At 35.4% G+C, this 20,667-nt stretch overlaps 1 protein-coding gene across 2 annotated transcripts in view; it reads right to left on the bottom strand.

The window, feature by feature from the left end:
* Positions 1-20,667, bottom strand: part of LOC148942414 (putative flavin-containing monoamine oxidase A) — an 87,565-nt gene that overhangs the window by 9,654 nt on the left and 57,244 nt on the right. For both annotated transcript variants that reach the window (XM_089103526.1, XM_089103527.1), the window contains exons 8-9: positions 15,229-15,413; positions 6,126-6,284 (exon numbers count right to left, since the gene is read on the bottom strand). In XM_089103526.1, the coding sequence (XP_088959652.1) occupies positions 6,126-6,284; positions 15,229-15,413 (344 nt within the window). The remainder of the gene's footprint in view (positions 1-6,125; positions 6,285-15,228; positions 15,414-20,667) is intronic.

The following is a 20,667-nucleotide window of genomic DNA, read 5'->3' on the forward strand; positions in this document are numbered from 1 at the left end:
CCGAAGTATGCAAAACGTAAACATTCGCTTAAGAAGGCTTAATATGCTAAGATGGATGTTAACTTCATATTCTCCACCAAAAGCTTTCACATCATGTTGTAGAAAAGTCGGAAATACCCCATTCGAAACTCCCCCCTCTATCACCAATCTCAACATTTGTTCGCAGTTTTTCTTATGATTTTCATATAATTCACCCATTTTTACCGGTTTTTTTTCAACCCTCCCACTCGAAATAAATTCTTGCATAGATGGCTGAGGCGGAGGGGAGTCAAGACTCCCCTCCGAGCACAAGACTCAAGTCTAATGGCTGTTAAGGATGGAAATAGGAAAGGGTAGTAAAATGAATGTGCAAATCAAATTCATGTGCATATTTGAGTAATTTTATAGATTTAAGTTGTTATTTTTATGGTTTGGTATTTTGTCACTATAGGGAAGTCACCATCCCCCAACTCATTCCTCCTATCTCGTTTTGAGACTAAAAGTTTAACCTTGGTCGACTTTAAGTGACTCATTAAAAACTTACTGGAAAGGAGAAAAATACAATAAAAAGATTTTGGCAACATCATCAAAACAATAATGGAGCAAATTTCCTCGTATAGAAAAAGTTGAAGAAAAAGTTGCAATTTAAAAACGGTTATAATGAATAAAAAGGAAACACTACGCAAACAGGTACGTAATTGAGCGTCCAAGATGCCCAAACAAACCTCTGTATTTGTGCAATAGGTTTCTGGATCAGCTAGCCACCAAGGCCAGAATGAGCTTCTAAGTTGGAAAAACTTAAGACATATTAGATATTTTTTTTTAGAAATCTTACACTAGATTTCTAGAAACCTTACCTTTCTAAGTATTTAAAATTCAGACTGATAGAAAAACTAAAAAAACAAACATCTTCACATCATATTTCTAAACCTGATTCTAAATGTTATTGAATTAGTGTGTCTTTTTACATAGAAAATCGACTTTGAACGTTGCAAATGAGAAGGGGAGGAGGAAACAGAAGAAGATAATAAGATTTTTCTTCGAATCAAAATAGAGCGCATAAACAACTTAATACTGTTTTCTTTTTGATAAACACAAAGGTAAATAAAACTGAACTTAATATGATTTCACAATATTTAAACAACACCGATACATTTTTCCATCCTATAAATATACAGATAAACAAAAGTTACTTTCGCTATAAGAAAACGTAACAGCAAAAATACGAGCCGAAAAAGATACTATCGCACGAGAAAACAAAAATAATTATCAAAATTAAAATTTTACATCCACTGAACTAGTTTCTCCCCCGCCCTAATAAAGCAGTAGAACAAAAATAACCCAAGTCATACCACATACATAGAGCGATGTCATACAAGAAGAAAAAAAAAATCCGATTTCTACCAGCTTCTTAGTTTGAGGGCTATGAGCTGAAATGCTGAGATATATTGATACTGTATACTCATAGATATATTATAGCAATAGAATATTTTGTCTTAAAGGGTCTGGAGGCCGTAGATAGGACTTTTCCTTCAGATTTACCATTTTATTGTGTCTGGTTTGTTTCGTATATCGCTTTATCGGGCTTGAAATACATATCAACAAACAACCGTACACATAAATATTTATTATATATATATATATATATATATATATATATATATATATATATATATATATATATATATATATATATATATATATATATATATATATATATATATATATATATATATATATGTATATGTATATATATATATATATATATATATATATATATATATATATATATATATATATATATATATATATATATATATATATATATATATATATATATATATATATATATATATATATATATATATATATATATATATATATATATATATATATATATATATATATATATATATATATATATATATATATATATATATATATATATATATATATATATATATATATCAACAAACAACCGTACACATAAATATTTATTTTATATATATATATATATATATATATATATATATATATATATATATATATATATATATATATGTATCAAAGATGTTTTTGTAGAAACTTCAAAGAGGACTCATTCGATGAGAAATTGGAGTGACCAGGGCCCGTTTAATTAGCGAAATTTGGAAGGAGGCCACCTAGCCCCCCCCCCAAGCCCATCTTGTTCCCAAATGAGTCACAGCAACATTTTGAAATTATCAGGAAATTAAGTCTTTGAGGATGACAAACTCCCTCAGAGCCCTCAGGGCAAGGGTTGTAAGTTATGCCTTGGGGGCATATAAGGTTTTTTGTAGAAAGCATTGTCGTAGAAAATTCAAAAAAATCTCATTTGATTGTAAATTGAAAGGGCTAGTGCCCTTTTTAATAGTCGAAAGTGATTGGATGTGGAGAGCACATCCAATCAAAATTTTTAAATGGGCATTTTGTTCAACGTAGTTAAAAATTCTGGAAATTATGTCTTTGAGGATGACAAGCCCCCCAAACATTTTGTTCAACGTAGTTGAAAGGTCCGAAAATTATGTCTCCGAGGATGACATTCCCCCCACAGCCCTCAGAGCAAGGGTTGTAAGTTATACCCTGGGGGCATATGAGGTGTTTATAGAAAGCGTATTCGTTAAAACAAAAAGGGCTCACTCAATTGGAAATTGAGAGGGCTAGTGCCCTTTTTAATACTTGAAAGTAATTGGAGGGCAACTAACCCCCCTCTCTCGCCCACCATTTCCCCAAAAACATTCAATCAAAATTTTGAGATATCCATTTTGTGCAACGCAGTTAAAAATCCAGACATCGTGTCTTTGAGGATGACATTCCCCTCAGAGCCCTCAGTGCAGGGGTTGTAAGTTATTCCCTGGGGGCATATAAGGTTTCTAAAGAAAGTGCTGTCGTAGAAACTTCAAAAAAGCTGATTTGATTGGAAATTGAAAGGGCTGGTGCCCTTTTTGACAGTCTAAAGTGATTGGAGAGCAACTAACTCCCCTCTCACACCCACCATTTTGCCAAACACATCAATCAACATTTTGAGATAGGCATTTTTTTCAACGTAGTTGAAAGTTCTGGAAATTAGGTCTTTGAGGATGACAACCCCCCATACCCCTCAGGGCAAGGATTTTAAGTTATACCCTGGGGGCATATAAGGTTTTATAGAAAATGTTTTCGTAAAAACTTCAAAAAGGGCTCATTCGATTGAAAATTGAAAGGGCTAGTGGCCTTTTTAATAGTCGAACGTGATAGGAGGGAAACTAACCCCCTCTCGCGTCCACCATTTCCCCCAAACACATCCAATCCAAACTTTGGAGTAAATATTTTGTTCACTGTGTTTGAAAGTTCTAGAAAGTATGTCTATGAAGATGAAACTCCCCCTAGAGCCCCCAGGGCAAGACCTGTAAGTTATACCCTGGGGTAATAAAAGGTTTATATAGAAAGCGTTGTCGTAAAAACTTCAAAAAGGGCTCACTCGATTGGAAATTGAAAGGACTGGTGCCCTTTCTAATAGTTTAAAGTAATTGGAGTGCAACTAACCCCCCTCTCTCGCCCACCATTTCCCCAAAAACATTCAATCAAAATTTTGAGATATCCATTTTGTGCAACGCAGTTAAAAATCCAGACATCGTGTCTTTGAGGATGATACTCCCCTAAGAGCCCTCAGGGTATGGGTTGTAAGTTATGCCCTGGGGGCTTATAAGGTTTTTATAGAAAGTGCTGTCGTAGAAACTTCAAAAAAGCTCATTTGATTGCAAATTGAAAGGGCTGGTGCCCTTTTTGACAGTCTAAAGTGATTGGAGAGCAACTAACTCCCCTCTCACACCCACCATTTTGCCAAACACATCAATCAACATTTTGAGATAGGCATTTTTTTCAACGTAGTTGAAAGTTCTGGAAATTAGGTCTTTGAGGATGACAACCCCCCATACCCCTCAGGGCAAGGATTTTAAGTTATACCCTGGGGGCATATAAGGTTTTATAGAAAATGTTTTCGTAAAAACTTCAAAAAGGGCTCATTCGATTGAAAATTGAAAGGGCTAGTGGCCTTTTTAATAGTCGAACGTGATAGGAGGGAAACTAACCCCCTCTCGCGTCCACCATTTCCCCCAAACACGTCCAATCAAAATTTGGAGATGAACATTTTTGTACAAATTAGTTGAAAGGTCTTGAAATAATGTCTTTGAGGATGACACTCCCCCCACAGCCCACAGGACAATGGTTTTAAGTTATGCCCTGGGGGCATGTAAGGTTTAAATAGAAAGCGTTGTCTTAAAAACCAAAAAGGACTCACTCGATTGGAAATTGAAAGGACTGGTGCCCTTTTTAATACTTGAAAGTAATTGGAGGGCAACTAACCCCCGTCTCACGCCCACCATTTCTCCAAACACATGCAATCAAAATTTTGAGATAGCTATTTTGTTCAACGTAGTTGAAAGTTCTAGATATTGGGTGTTTGAGGATGACAACCCCCCCCCACCCCCCACCACAGCCTTCGAGGCAATGGTTTTAGGTTATGCCCAGGGGGCATATAAGGTTTTTTAAAGAAAATGTTCTCGTAGAAACTTCAAAAGGGCTCATACAATTGAAAATTGAAAGTGATAGTGTCGATTTTAATAGGCCAGTCGAAACTGATTGAAGGGCAACTAACCGCCCTCTCACGCCCAGCATTTTCCCAAACACAAGCAATCAAAATTTTGAGAAAGCCATTTTTTCAACGTAGTTGTAAGTTCTGGATATTAAGTCTTTGAGAATGATGAACCTCCCACACCCCTCAGGGCAATGGTTGTAAGTTATGCCATGAGTGGTATATCAGGTTTTTATAGAGAGCGATGTCATAGAAACTTCGAAAAGGGCTCATTCAATTGGAAATTGAAAGGGCTAGTGCACTTTTTAATGGTTAAAAGTGATTGGAGGAAAACTAACACCCCTCCCACACCCACCATTTCCCCAAACACATCCAATAAAAATTTTGAGATAGCCATTTTGTTCCACGTAGTTGAAAAGTCCGGGAATTATGTCGTTGAGGATGACAATCCCCCAACAGCCCTCGGCAGAAGGGTTGTAAATTACGCCCTGGGGACATGTAAGGTTTTTTTTATAGAAAATGTTGTCGTAGAAACTTCAAAAAGAACTCATTCAATTGAGAATTGAGAGGGCTAGTGCCCTTATTTATAGTCAAAAGCGATCGAAGGGCGAATGCCCCCCCACGCCCATCATTTACCCAAACACTTCCGATAAACATTTTGATATAGCCATTTTGTTGAACGTAGTTGAAGGGTCCAGAATTTATGTTTTTAAATATGATAACCCCCTCACAGCTCTCAGGGCTAAGGTTGTAAGTTATGCCCTGGGGACATATAATATTTTTATATAAATGTTGTTGTAAAATCTTCAAAAAGGACTCTTTCGATTGGAAATTGAGGGGGCTATTGCCCTTTTTAGTAGTCGAAAGTAATCAGAGGGAGAATCCCCCCCCCTCAACCACGCCCATCATTTACCCAAACATTTCCGATCAACATTTTGATATGACCATTTTGTTCAAAGTAGTTAAAAGGTCTGGAAATTATGTCTTTGAGCATGACAATTCTCACCCCCATAGCCATCAGGACAAGGTTCGTAAGTTATGCCCTTGGGACATATAAGGTTTTATAGAAAGTTTTTGTTATAAACGCTTCAAAAAGGGCTCATTCGATTGTATATTGAGAGGACTAGTACCTTGTTCATTATTCGAAAGTGACCAGAGGGCAAATTTTTTACGCAGGGGGGGGGGGGGGGTAAACGCTGGCCACCCTTATTAATAGTTAAAAGCGATTGGAGGGTGCCGTGTCCCGTGGAGAGCCCCAATCCATCTAAAAATTTTAATTCCAGTAGGGATCGCAATGATTATAGTTGCTGCAGTGAAATATGCCCGGGTGTGCACGTCTAACCGTCTAGGGCTAAGCAGAAAGCCGGTCATCCTCACTTGGGGTGGGAGGAAGTCTTAAGGGAAGATTTAAGGGAAATGGAATTTCTTCGGAGGGTGTAAAGAGGGAGGCTTTGAATAGGTTGGGATGGAGGAGGAGCGTGCATAGTTGTGTTCTCAGGCGACCTGGCGCAGAGGCGAGTTTTTTAGTAGTAGCAGTAATAAAGTAAACACTTACCTCGTTATATCGTAATGTGTTCCATGGAGTTCCTCTTCAGTAACTAAATTAGGAGACAAATTGTGCAATACTTCCATAGCTGCGCGCTTTCCACTCTGAATGGCACCACTAATGTAACCGGTCCAAATTGTGGCAGTTTCTGTTCCGGCCCAAAAAATTCTAGTAAAATAAGCAATCAATTAGTAATAAAAATTAACATAAGAACGCAGAACAAAGAGAAGGTAGATGCGTTTCGTTCTATCTCGATTTCCCTTTTTCCGATTTCCATTTTTAGGTTAAACTGTATTTTAGTGCGATATTACCCCAACTAAACAGGTGTCCTGTCAGAAAGGACTATTTTTAGGGACTTGCAAATTTTAGCTTTAGGTACGTGTATAATTTCTAATACATATTTGAAGAAAAGATTGGAAACTTCCAATGTGCTAATGTAAAATGGAAAAAAGGAAATTTGAGGCAGAAATTCAAAAATTTCATTTTTTTTAATTTACAGTCTCGATTATTATTACATTATCTTTTTTTTCTCTATTGACCTCATTTTTCATTTTACGGCAGGTCATCTATTTAATGAGTGGCCCTATCCTGCCTTGCATATTGCCCTGGTTTTAGGCAATAGTTGAATCACAGGTGAATTTTTAGCTTTTGCTACAGTCATTTTCATTTCATCAAATCCCATAAAATAATGGCCCAAAACAAAAAAGAATATTAAAGAGGATTAGGAAACAATTGATATTTTTGAATTGGGGCAAAGGCTAAATTGGCAAAACTGTGATTAATGTGTGATTGACTGTGATTAAAATGACTGTTATTACATAAACATAACAGAACCATCACATAACACAAAGAAAATTACAAATCACAAAACAAAAAGTGATATAAATCACAAAATTTACTTCTCTACTCCATTGCCAACCTGAGAAATCGTCCTAATTTTTAATACTTGCAGAATAACCATCTCTCATTATTTTGCATAACAGTCATGTGATTGACTAATAGTCACACTAAACATCGAAATTAAAAGAGCCATAACATCCTTTCTCCACAGAATTTCAGCTAAGGATGATAGAAAAAGAAAAAAGGGGGTGTCAAAGATGGCAGTCAAAGATGGGCTATGTCGAACCACGACTATGTATGGGATGCAAAATAAAAAAGATTTGGCAACACTGTATATATACTTTGAAAAAAGAGACTTGCTTGAAATAACTAAAACATTTGATTAAATAAAGATCGAAAATGTTTTTTTAAGGCCAAAGAAAGTGCTGAATGTACTCTCTTCATTAAAAAAAAAAGATTTTAAAAAGAGGTTAGTTTAGATAATTTAGATTGGGTAACTTGCTGTTGTCAAATAAAATTATGCTGTCTAGAATAAATCATATGGTATTCAGTTGCCTTTTTCTACTCGATTATGCGTTTCTGTCAAATAATCTTGAGGTGTACACGACGTAATGTATTAGTTACAACCATTTCACCAACACAATCTTAATTGCATATTTTATCATATTATTTTATCATGTTTTAGGCAATAATTGAAACCTTACTATCCCCTGCTTCTCTCTTTTTTTCTTTTTTTAAATTAGTTTTATTGAAATATTGCAATATTATCTTGCTTTTTTCCCCTTTCCCTTACTGTTTCGTCGACTATGGAGCCTTGGATTAATTATTCTGGTTGTTTTCATTATATTTTTGATTGTTTGTTGTGTAGTAGAAAGCTCAGAACTCTGTAATAGAAAGGTTTTTAGAACTAAGATCGAAATTGGGGTAAAGAAAAACTGGCGGAGCAGCATTGAAGCGACAGCTTTCAGGTAAAAACTGTCGTTGGAAGTAGGATCGAGGTCCAATGGCGTTACCAGGCGTCAGACAAAAATCGTTTGCTTCCCACTAAAAGTAAAACTGTATTCTTAAGGCCGCATCCAGGGGGGGGGGGGTGGGGTGGGTCATGTAACCCCCCCCCCCTCAAAAAAAAATTATTGTGTAAAACGCCCCCCGAAAAAACAATCCTGGATACGGCCCTGGTTATCCTACTCTTTTTCTTGCTGAATCTTCACATCCTATTTTTTAAATTTCATTCTATGGTTAGAACGCAAGACCTAGAACCCTTTGTCCGCAAGGACAGGGGTTCGAGGGGTTCGAGTCCTGGTGTCGCTGGTAATTTGTTTGGAACGGGAGTCAGCGGTGTGACTCTGTAAGCCCAGCCAGAGTCGACCCAGCTCTAAATGGAAAACCTCTAGAGTAAGGTTCTCTGATAGACTGAATCTGATGGTGTGATTTTCATTAAGATTCTATGACTTTTAGGGGGTGTTTCCCCATGTTTTCAAAAATAAGGCAATTTTTTTCAGGCTTGTAACTTTTGAAGGGTAAGACTAAACTTGACAAAACATTGATAAATTTAAAATCAGCATAAAAATCTGATTCTTTTGATGTATCTATTGGTATGAAAATTCTGTTTTTTAGAGTTTTGTTTACTATTGAGACGAGTCGCTCTTACTGTACAGTTCGTTATCACGAACTGTTTGATACCCAGAGAAATCTGGGAGGGGGGGCAGAGAAACACGGGAAGCGTCGGATGATTTGCCCCCAACGTCGCACTGCACTCCCGATCAGAGGCAGAGAATCATAAGATCGGTATCTGCGCTAAGCAGACCATTAGTCTGCGCTAAGCCAGGTATCTGGCGCTAGTGTCGATAAAAGTACTTAAGCGCCATCTACTTTCATTCTCGTTGATTTTCACGCTCTATTTCTTACGAGGTTAATCAATGAACATTTAGAAAACTATAGCTGAAAAAGAAGTGTTCCGGATTCCTGTTTGTTTTTTTTTCTCCCATTTTTGATCTACTTAAGATTTTTTCCCTTCATTTTTGATTTACATGAAGAAAAGAAGGTAAATGTGCTTTTGTCCACGAAAATAGGTTTAACGAAGCAAATAGGAGTAAATATTGGGATAAAAAGGGAATAAGATGATTTTTGGTCTTATGAACAGCATAAATTAGTATTAATTTTTTCCTTCCTGAAGCTTTTTTATCTTAAAAATTCAAGGGGTGAGAAAAATACAAATAAGCCTTAGAACAAAATCTTTTAATTAAACCAATCTTTTAATTAAACCAATTAAATCTTTTAAGTGGTTGACCAATCAGACCCAAAAAAAGACATTATTTTTATAGAATTTTTTTTTTTTTTTTAATTTTTATTATTTTTAATACAAAACTTTTTTTTATAGAAAAAAAGACCCCCCCCCCCAAAAAAAAGGTTCATTATAAAATTTAGAAAATGTTAATTATAATCAAGTTGCTATACATAAAGCTTTTGAAAATTACTGGGAGGGGGAGGACTACCGCTTGAAGTTGGCTCAGAATACGATTTTCCGTCATTAATATAAAATTCAAAAAAAAAAACTTTTTCTTTGAAAGACAGACCAGTTATTTTACAATAATATTAAGTAATATTTCTACTAAAAATCTGTTGCAAACCGTTAAGAGCAAAATGTGCAAAATGTTATAAACCCAAAAATGAGACTAAATAATACACAAAAAGAGAGAAAAAAAGCATAAAACAACGCAACCGGCAAAATGCTTAGAAACACAATTTTTAGAGAGGCTTTAAAGAAACAAAGAAGTGTTAGCGAGACCATAGAAATCGAAAAAAAATTATATACAAAATAATTTATATAAACAGAGATGAGAGGGATTACATACAATATAATAATATAATATAAAATATATTGAAAACCCGTCGTATACAATAAATGTACAATGACAGAGTATACAAAAATACGAAAAGAGGAAACAAAACGATAATAATAACAACAAAAGCAACAACTTCTTAAATAGTATAAAAAAAATTACTAAAAGTTTAAACTTAAAGATATAATAATCAAATATTACAACAGAAACAACAAATTCTTCGAAAATATCAACAAATACAACAACTTTTGAAAGGAGAAAAAAAAAGAAAAAAAAAGAAATAAATAAATAAAAAGGGAAACAAGAGGGAAAATTACACAAGCAAACTGGCCCACTCGTGCTTTAGAATTGCTGGTTTTGTTTTTTGCCGGCTAATAAGTGTCTCAACAGCTAGATTTGAGTCCGCTAGGTTATAGCGCCGAATCAGAAAACTATTTTTTGTCCAAGGTTGCAATTTTAGTAGGTACTTTGCAAAACGGAAAAATATAGAGCGGATTTTAGACTTTTCACGTTTTGCCAATAAATTCCAGAAAGGGGTCACATATAATATATGTGGCAGAGCGGTAGCGTTGTAAATACTTGCCAGTAGTGGATGGTTAAATCTCAGAGTGGATTTAACAATCAAAGCATAGGAACTGGATATTCGCCGTTCAAGATGTGAGATATCAGGAGGGAATGGGTATACTGTAATGAGGAACCTATTGGAAGCCCCAGATATACTATTTTATCAACTGGTTTTACTGAACAATCACCTAGTGTGATATTAGTAGGAGGGCCATTCTTCCAATTATAAAGCAAAGCTTCCGACTTTTGGGAGTTAAATCTCAGACCGACTTTCTCGTAGTTGGACTGCAGACATGAGAATATTTCTGAAAGGCGGTTAAGCGTCCGGCTGAGATTCAGCGTGTCATCGGCATAGCATACTAGGGAGATGTCAATGGAACTGAGAATGCATGATGAAGGACAGCTGTCTTGAGGTTCAATAATGTAGTTATTGAAGAAATTGGGGGATAAAACTGCTCCCCGATGGGCACCCTTACGGACTGGTATCAAAGCTGGCCGTGGGGCTGACGGAAGGCCTTTATCGGGAGGGAGCTTGAGTCGCACGCGAAGGTGAGAATAAATATCACAGAAAACCCGGATGATATTTGAGTTCACTCCTCTTTTAGCTGAATTTAGCAACATAAGTGCATGAATCAATGAATCAAACACTCTCTGCAGGTCCAAGCCCCCAATCGCTAAACTTTATCTTGATTTGTTCGCATCTAGTAGTTCATATGCAACGACAAGGCGTACTTCCACACAACCAGTGCCGCGTTAGAAACCAAATTGTCTTGGTGGACTGCAACACAGTTTTTCAAACTCATCTACGAATAAAAGTTCAAATAACTTGCAGAGAGTGGTAGCAACCGTGATTGGACGGAAAGAGGAGCATTGCATGGTAACATTTCCTTTTTTAGGAACTGGCGTAAGATCTCCAATTGAGAAAGTGGTTGGGACAATACCCTGAATGAGGATAATCTTCATCAGGAGGGTTACATGACTAATGAGAGCGGGCCCACCACTTTTTAGATGGAGTGTACTGATCCCGTCAATTCCAGAAGATTGTTTAGGTTTTAGGTGAGAGATGGCCTTACATACAGCTCCCTCCCTTACAAGATAATCACTCTAAGGAAAACTATCTAAGAAGTCGTCCAATTCAGCTTCGTATCTTTTGTTGAGGACTGAATCAGGAAGTAAAAGTTCTGACCCATAATATGCATACCCTTCAAAGTCAGGGATTGCAGATGCGGATGAAGACTCTTCGCTTGTAGAGGAAAGAAAACGCCAAAGGAGAGAAGGATTAATTATGGCCCGTGTAGATTCGATATCAATCATCTTTTTTCTGTGAGCTTTTAGCTCCTTTGCGAATTTTTTTTTTTGTGAGCAGGCGGATTGAATTGACTACCCCCGAACGGGGTCGTCCACAAGAAACCCAAAGTTGAAGCCAAAATTTAGACTTAGAATGGGTATCCGCTAACTCTGGATTTTCAGACCAGCCTGGAAGGTTATGATGACGGTGTCTACTTAGAGGGACGGCAGCTTTTTCAGCACAGCGAAGGGCATGGCCAATTTCTGCGCAATAAAAGTCAACTGATAGTTGTGTTTCCTCCCTTGAAAGAGCAGTTAATCCAGAGAGAAGATGAAAAGGGACACGGATCTTACTAAGGTCTCTGGCGGCTTCTTCTTGAAATAAAACAGGGTAAATTTTACGCCAATCACGGCGAGACCTAGGAGGTGTTTTTGAAGTTGTTTGCGTTTGTGTATCTGAGCTGTGGCTAAGAATCTCGGCTGAGAACTGTATTGGTAAGTGATCAGACAGCTGAAAAACAAGCACAACCTTGACAGGCGAAATCCTGAGATTTGCGGACGCAACGACGTGATCGAGATCTGATGTGGACATTGAGGTATGTACATGTGTAAAATTTAAATCTTTGCACTTGAGGTCAAACTGGTCTCCAAAAATACCAAGCAACAACGTAGAACGTAAAGACCTAGATAAGAGCGGTTCATTCAAGTCGCAATTGAAGTCACCAATTAGTATGCATTCAAGGCTTAAGGATCTAATACGGTTAATACACTGGCCGAGTTTATCACTAGAATAAGTAAAAGCACGCTCCGAACGCTCATTATGGTAATTTGTAGGCAAATATACATTAATAAAAACACAACCCTCAACACGAATCGCTAGAAAATTATAATTGACTTTAAATACACTAGATCTTATAGTCAAACGAACAAAAGTGGCAATACCACCGGAGAGTCGTCCTTTTCAACTTAGCTGCTTCGCTGAAACAGAATAGACCGATACTGAACTATTAAAACTAAGAATACTTTTACTGCGGCTTGTGACGAAATGTTCTTGTAAACAGACAACTTCATTTTGCTAAAAAAAAACATCTAAGATCGGAATTTTATTCGCGAACGAGCCATTAATGTTCCACGATAAACATTTAACTGCACAAGCTTCAGATGTCATTTCTTTTGTGGATTACTATTTGAGGGACATTTTACACTGTAACACGTGTGACTGCCGATTTTGCATTCAACGCAGAATGTCGGCTGTCTGCATGGTTCATCTCGCGTAGAACGATGTTCACTTGAGGCTAATCTAGAGCATACAGGTTCAGCCGTGTACTGGGAATCGAGATGACCGATTTTGTGACAGTTGTAGCATCGTCTTGGCAAGAACTTAAGCGGATAAGCAGGTAGATGCTTGTAGCCGATAATCACCGAAACACTCAGAAATTGTTGGAGCTCACTGAGAGTGTTAAAATACACTTTGAAAGAACGGGATTTTCCGCACTGTTCAGTCTTCGTGCTATTCGGGATTATATTTTTTAGTCCTTCACAGTTTATATCCTCAGGGACATTTCGAAGCACAGCTATGTGCAGGGGTTCTCGAACAGTAATTTTAAGATCGGGCTTGGAAGATTTCGCTTTCTCAACGATTTTCGCTGCTGCAGCTTTCGACCTGACCACAAGCTTCCATTCGTTTGCAGATTTGCGAAGTTCACTAATGTCATATGTATTTTCACAGAAACTGTCTATGAAAGCTTTCCGGTCATTTGGGCCATTGATCTCCTTGGGGGGATTTTTCAAGACGACAGAATAGGTAGAGTTTCTGCGCTTGGACTTTTCAGGTGCACTACGACTGCTTGTGAAAATACTGGTGGCTGGAGCGGACTGGGTGGCCAAAAAATTATCAAGCTTCCGAGAGAGTTCATTTACTTTGGCAGTAACTGTTGCATTCACCGCATCTTCGATGACCGGAACCAAGCAGGGGTTAAAGATGACACATTTTGGCAGGTTCACATTATTTTTCGCAGCTGAAACTAGAATTTTGCATATTTCAATGATATTGTCTGCATCTTTAGAGTAGATAACAAGACGATTCGTAATATTCAATTCAGTAGGAAGGATTCGCTTTGCCTTTATAAAATCTTCATGTGTATAGAAAGCAACACACGCTTTTACGATACACTCCAATTTTATTCCATCTGTTAGTGCTCTCGTTACACAATTCAGTAACAGATTCAAAATAATTTTTTCACTTTCAGCCATCGTAGTTCTAAGCGTAATTAGATCTTAAAATAAAGTCACAAAACAACGACTTGCCCGCAAGGAGGCTTTTTTAAGTCCCCCAACTTTCCAATAAACGCCTTCTAATTATCCAAATGAAAACTCAATCCAATGAAGCAAGGCATCATATGTCTGCACTCTCAATGTTATAATATATTCCAATGTTAATCAGGCTTAAAATTGAACTATTGTATACCGGTCAGATGTCAATGACACAATATATTTAGTCTCTAATTGATTCCGAAATATAATCCTTTTTTAACACAGATAGCTCTTAACAGGTCAGAGACTGAATATTAAATCACACTTACAGTATTCTAATTAACAAACAGGGCCAGAACATTGTGTGCTTCTGATAAGGAAGAAGATGAGGAAATTTAGGAATGTCAACCTCAAATAAGGTCAAAGGTCAAAATAAAATAAATTTTAGGAAAAACAACAAATTCCAGCTAGATAAGCAAAAGAGAAAGTTCAGTCAATTTCTCTAATATAAGAATATTAAAGGGATTTCTACCTGTATCTGATTTTGATCAATTCACCTTAGGTTATGAATAAGAATTACAAAAAAAAAATTGTTTCATTTTTTTTGAATCAAGTTCAAATCTATCCCTGAATGCGATTTTTTTTTTTTTTTTTTTCGTAAAATATTTACGTTTTATACCTTTTACGGTATAAATATTATGGTACATGGTATAAACATTTTATATTATGGTATAAACACATAATATTATGGTACGCGTATATGGTATAAACATATTTTATGGTATAAACGTTTTATACGTTTATATGATAATACGTTTTATAAGCATTATACGTATTATACGTTTATACCGTTTTATGTCTGTGCTAAATAGTTAAAGTTTTTTTTTCCTTTCTCATATTTTTTCTCGTTGATAAGGCATTATTACTTGTATACAAAAAAAATCTTTTTTTCTTCCAAAGTTCGCAGCCTTATTAAAGTTATGCCTGTTTTCAACATTTTCATTTCATTTTATTATAAATGAAAAGCCAGCACGGTCGAAAAATTATTTAATTTTCCTAAAAGGATAAGAACTATTAGCTATTCCCAATATTCTAAGCTATTGGAGAGCCTCTCTTTCACAAAAATCTACTCTTCTAGAAAACTCATGCAAAATTACCTTAATTCGCAATCGAATGAGCCCTTTCCCAAGTTTCTACGAACACCCGTTCTATATAATGAGCCACAAGGAAAAAATTCCCATTGAAGACACGCTTCTCTTAACAAAGTCAAAGCTATCATGTTGATTACGATTAAAAGCAAAATAAACACATACATAAGAGCTTACCTTCCTTCTGGCTTTCTAAGATATTGAAAGCTATAGGCTACACCTGGTACATTGAAAGAAACAGGACACCCTCCAGCATACAGCTCATCAGACCAATTTTTTTCTACAAAACTAGTCGGACTCTTAGCCCATGAACCTAGACATTTCGCCAAATCTTCTAATACTGCTTTCTTTCTAACTTCCGCCTAAAAAAAGGATATATTGAGGCATCAACTTTAGGAAAGAGTGTTTCACTTATGAAATATCCAAATCTGTTTGAAAAGCGCTTAAAAAAAAATACTACGCAAAATTTGGCAAACAGGGGAAACGCTTTAAAATTTTTGACCATTTATAGGGAACTAGACTATGCATGAATATTTCCTTAATTTTTAATAGTATAGGGGAGGAGCCCCATAATAGCCTGAAATTATTCAGGTTAATCGAGAAAGTGGTCTTTCTAAATAATTTAACTCGAATCAAATGAAACCAGTCGGACTTCTAGCGGCTTTCTTTCTATCGTAAAAAAAAGAAAAAAAGAGAAATCAACTTTAAGAAATCCAATATGTTTCAACTCCAATACGTTTCAATAGCGCCCCATTTCTACGTGCAATTTGGTAAACAGGGGGAATAATTTAGAGCCAGAAAAATTTTAAATTTCGCGAGGGGTCTAAAAGCTACCTCCGTCTCTTGAAGGAAGTTAAGAAGTCAAAGCTGAAGTTTTTACTAGTAATTTATAATATTTGACAGGGACTGAATTCGAGTTAATCAAGAGAGTGGACTTTCTAAACTATTCCTGAATATTTGGGAAGCTACAAAGCAAATGATTTTATGGAAAAAAAAACAAGTACAGGATTGTTCGCCTGGAAGCAAGTTTTCCTGGAAAGAAACTATATAAATAAAAGACAGATACCGTGTATACAGGAGTGCCAGGTTTGGATCCCCCCCCCCTGGCACTGAAAATGAATATAAACCAACTTTAATGCGTTTTTTAGTTATGTTTAATAGCCCACCCAAAAAAATACCCCCCCCCAAAAAAAAAAAAAAAAAAAAAAAAAAAAAAACATTGATACGCCTTTGCAACTGAAGTTTATCTTTTCCGCATCAACATCGATGTTTTAATAAACATCTTTTTGTCTGATTTATTTTAAATATTAGAAAAAAATTAAAAACGAGCTAAAATAAATTTTAACAAATGAAGTTTTCTAATGTAAGTGACCAGGGGGACATTCTAAACCATTCCTGAATATCTAAACTCCCAATCATTAAAACTATTGATGCCGAGGCTGGAAAGAAAACCACCTTACAGAAAAAATGCAAATAAAAGATTTTATTCGACTATAAAACTTCATCTAGCCCAGATGTTCCAAGTACAGCTCAATAGTTTTATTTGACCTGAATTTATAACCAAAAATGAACAAAAATACTTGAACTTTTAACCAAGAATTGTACATAATTTATAATCAATATGCTCTACAAAATGGTTTTGGACAAATTTGGAAATAATATAACAATGCTTCTTCTGCGTCACAGAAAGTATCCTCGACGAATATTCACATCCCGTGATGCCATATTTGCTAAGGTGTTTTAATTAGACAAATATTCAGAAAAGATTCAGACAGCGTAATATACCAGGAAGTGTAAAATATTAGAATTTAAAAAAAAGGAAAAAAACAGCTAGAATTGATGATCTTTTTTTCTCTTTTTTTTTGCTCGAGAGGTTCGTACAACTACACAAGTTTAAACACTTCACAGAAAACATACAAGTGATGTTGTAAATAACGTTGTATGTTGTAAACATTGAAAATAAAGTTACGTCAAACACAAACACAAGAGTTTCCGACATCACACCGGCGTACTGTTGCTGACATTAACTCATCAACTCAATTTTGATTTTGCTGATCAATACCATCGTAGAAAACTTAAACTACAGAAATTGCAAGATATGCTATTTTACATCAACAAAATACGTCAGATAGTATAATATATATACTATACTATAGAATACTATACTATAGATAGTATACTATACTAGAAAGGATTTACGCTGCTTTTTAAAAAGAAAGAAAAGAGTAAGGTAAGTGCAATATTAGAATATAAAAAATATTAGAATATAAAAAATTATGTGAATCAGATAGGTAAGGATATTAAAATATATTTCTCGTCCATAAAATGTCAATATCCATAAAATCGTCCATTAGAAAATATAAGAAAGTTGGCAATTCTCGTCCATAAAATGTCAATATCCATAAAATCGTCCATTAGAAAATATAAGAAAGTTGGCAATTCTCGTCCATAAAATGTCAATATCCATAAAATCGTCCATTAGAAAATATAAGAAAGTTGGCAATTCTCGTCCATAAAATGTCAATATCCATAAAATCGTCCATTAGAAAATATAAGAAAGTTGGCAATTATCGTCCATAAAATGTCAATACCCATAAAATCGTCCATTAGAAAATATAAGAAAGTTGGCAATTCTCGTCCATCAAATGTCAATATCCATAAAATCGTCCATTAGAAAATATAAGAAAGTTGGCAATTCTCGTCCATCAAATGTCAATATCCATAAAATCGTCCATTAGAAAACATAAGAAAGTTGGCAATTCTCGTCCATCAAATGTCATCGAGGCCAGTTTAAGTGGTTAATAGTTTAAACACTTATAGTTTAACCAAGAATTGTACATAATTTATAATCAATATGCTCTACAAAATAGTTTTGGACAAATTTGGAAATAATATAACAATGCTTCTTCTGCGTCACAGAAAGTATTCTCGATGAATATTCGGATCCGGTGAGGCCATATTTGCTAAGGTGTTTTAATTAGACAAATATTCAGAAAAGATTCAGAAATCGTAATATACCAGGAAGTGTAAAATATTAGAATTTAAAAAAAAGGAAAAAAAAAACAGCTAGAATTGATGATATTTTTTTCTCTTTTTTTTTTTAATTTTTTTTTTTTTAAAGTAATTTTGGAAAAAATTCTGAATATTGAATCTTGAAAAAAATCTTGAATTTTGTGAAACAGAGAGTCCAAGAGATATATTATGTTCGGTATCTATGAAAACTTGAAATTAAACAGTACCTTTGCTTATGAGATGTTACCCAATATAAAATACATAGATTTTAAGAAAATGAAGGACAGTAAACAAATGTTAGATATGTAATTTATTTAATTTGAAATCCCGTCCCGTTCTTGGCTTTGAGTAGCTTACTAATAGTTTTATAATTTTATGTGAATTGGTGTTTCGTATGACTCTCCCCCTCTCCCCTCAAATTTTTATCAAACTCGTAAAAACGTAACAAAAATGCATATAATGAAATTTTTGATAATTTTTAAGTTTCTTTTTTTTATTTATTTTATTTGAATAAATCAACATAACAAAAAAACATATACCCCCAACAGAGAGCAAAGCTCGTAAAATTGGGTATTAATAATAAAAAAAAACTAAACAAAACAAAAAACAAAACAAAAAAACATTTCCTCATCATAACAAAAGAGAGAAAGAAAAAAAACCTGGTTAAAGAAAAAAACAAATATATATATATATTATATATATATATATATATATATATATATATATATATATATATATATATATATATATATATATATATATATATATATATAAGAAATTGACCTTTCTTTTTTGCTAGACATGCCCACGTAATTACGCAAAACTACGCAAATAAGAACAAAAAAGAAAGTTCTTCAATCCTAGATATTTTTTTTATATTCTACCATTCCACTTATCTTACTGAGGTTATAACTATAGTTATAGTTATAACTACATAGTTATAACTCTATTTATAACTAAGAACTACACAAATTTAAACACTACAGAAAATATACAATAATAAGCAACTTTGTAACATTGTAGGCAACGATACGTCAACCAACAACGTTATTCAGGCAACGTTACTATTTCAGTGATGTTTATAAAGCGTGATGAGTCAGCTGAGATAAAATATAAATATTAAACATTAGAAAATATAAGAAAGTTGACAATTCTCGTCGGTAAAATGTCATCGAGGCCAGTTTAAGTTGTTAATCAGAGGCAACGCTATGGCCTATAGTAAAGGCCATACGGCTCCAATGTTTTATTATTATTATTTTTTTCCCAGGGGCATTTTCATATGGAAGGAGTCAAAGGGGGCTCATTCGATGGGAAATCAAGTGGAAAGTTCTGGTGCCCTTTTTAAGAGCCAAAAGTGATAAGAGGGCAACTAGGCCCCCCACGCCTTTTTTCCCCAAATGCATCCGATGAAAATTTTGAGATAGCCATTTTGTTAAAAATAGTTCAATGATCACATAACAAAACTCCCGAGTCAACACAACCCCCCAGTACCCGGGGACAGGTGTTGTAAGTTGTGCCCTGGGGGCATATATGACTCTTATGGAAGGAATGCTCGTATAAACTTGAGAGAGGGCTCATTTGATTAAAAATTGAAAGTTCTACTTCACTTTTTAAGAGTCAAAAGATATCGGAGGATAGCCAGCCCCTCCCACGCCCTTTTTTCCCAAATGCACCTGCTAAAAATTTTGACGAAGCCCTTTTGTTAAAAATAGTTCAAAGATCATTTAACGAAAACTCTTGGGTCGACACAACCCTCCAGGGCTAGGGCAGGCGTTTTAAGTTATGCCCTGGGGTCATATATGGTTCTTATGAAGGGATGCTCCTATAAACTTCAAAGACGGCTCATTTGATTGGAAATGGAAAGTTCTAGTTCACTTTTTAAGAGTCAAAAGAGATCGGATGGTACCTACCCCCCCCCACCACGCCCTTTTTTCCTCAAACCCATCCGATAAGAACTTTGAGATAGACATTTTTACAAAAATAGTTCGAAGATCATATAACGAAAACTCTGGGGTCGACACAACCTCCAAAGGCCCAGGGCAGGCGTTGTTATTTATGCCCTGGGGGTATATATGGTTCTTATGGAAGGGATGCTCGTATAAACTTGAGAGAGGGCTCATTTGATTAAAAATTGAAAGTTCTACTTCACTTTTTAAGAGTCAAAAGATATCGGAGGATAGCCAGCCCCTCCCACGCCCTTTTTTCCCAAATGCACCTGATAAAATTTTGAGATACCCATTTTGTTAACAATTGTTCAAAAGTCAGATAACCACAACTCAGGTATCTACACAATCCCCAGGGCCTGGGGACAGGCGTTGTAAGCTATGCCCTGGGGCATATATGGTTCTTATTAAAGGGATGCTCGTATAAACTTCAGAGAGGGCTCATTTGATTGGAAATTGAAAGTTCGAGCTCACTTTTTAAGAGTCAAAAGAGATCCAAAGGCATCTAGGCACCCTCCCCCACTCTTTTTTTCCAAACCCATCTGATGAAAATTTTGAGATAGACATTTTGTTAAAAAACAGTTCAAAGGTCGAATAAGAAAAACTTGGTGTCAATATAACCCCCAACCACCCCCCCACCAGGGCGCGGGAGAAGGTGTTC

This window comes from Artemia sp. Qi Xiang Cuo, chromosome 17 (assembly GCF_049724085.1).
Source record: "Artemia sp. Qi Xiang Cuo chromosome 17, ASM4972408v1, whole genome shotgun sequence".
Taxonomy (NCBI): Eukaryota; Metazoa; Arthropoda; class Branchiopoda; order Anostraca; family Artemiidae; genus Artemia; species Artemia sp. Qi Xiang Cuo.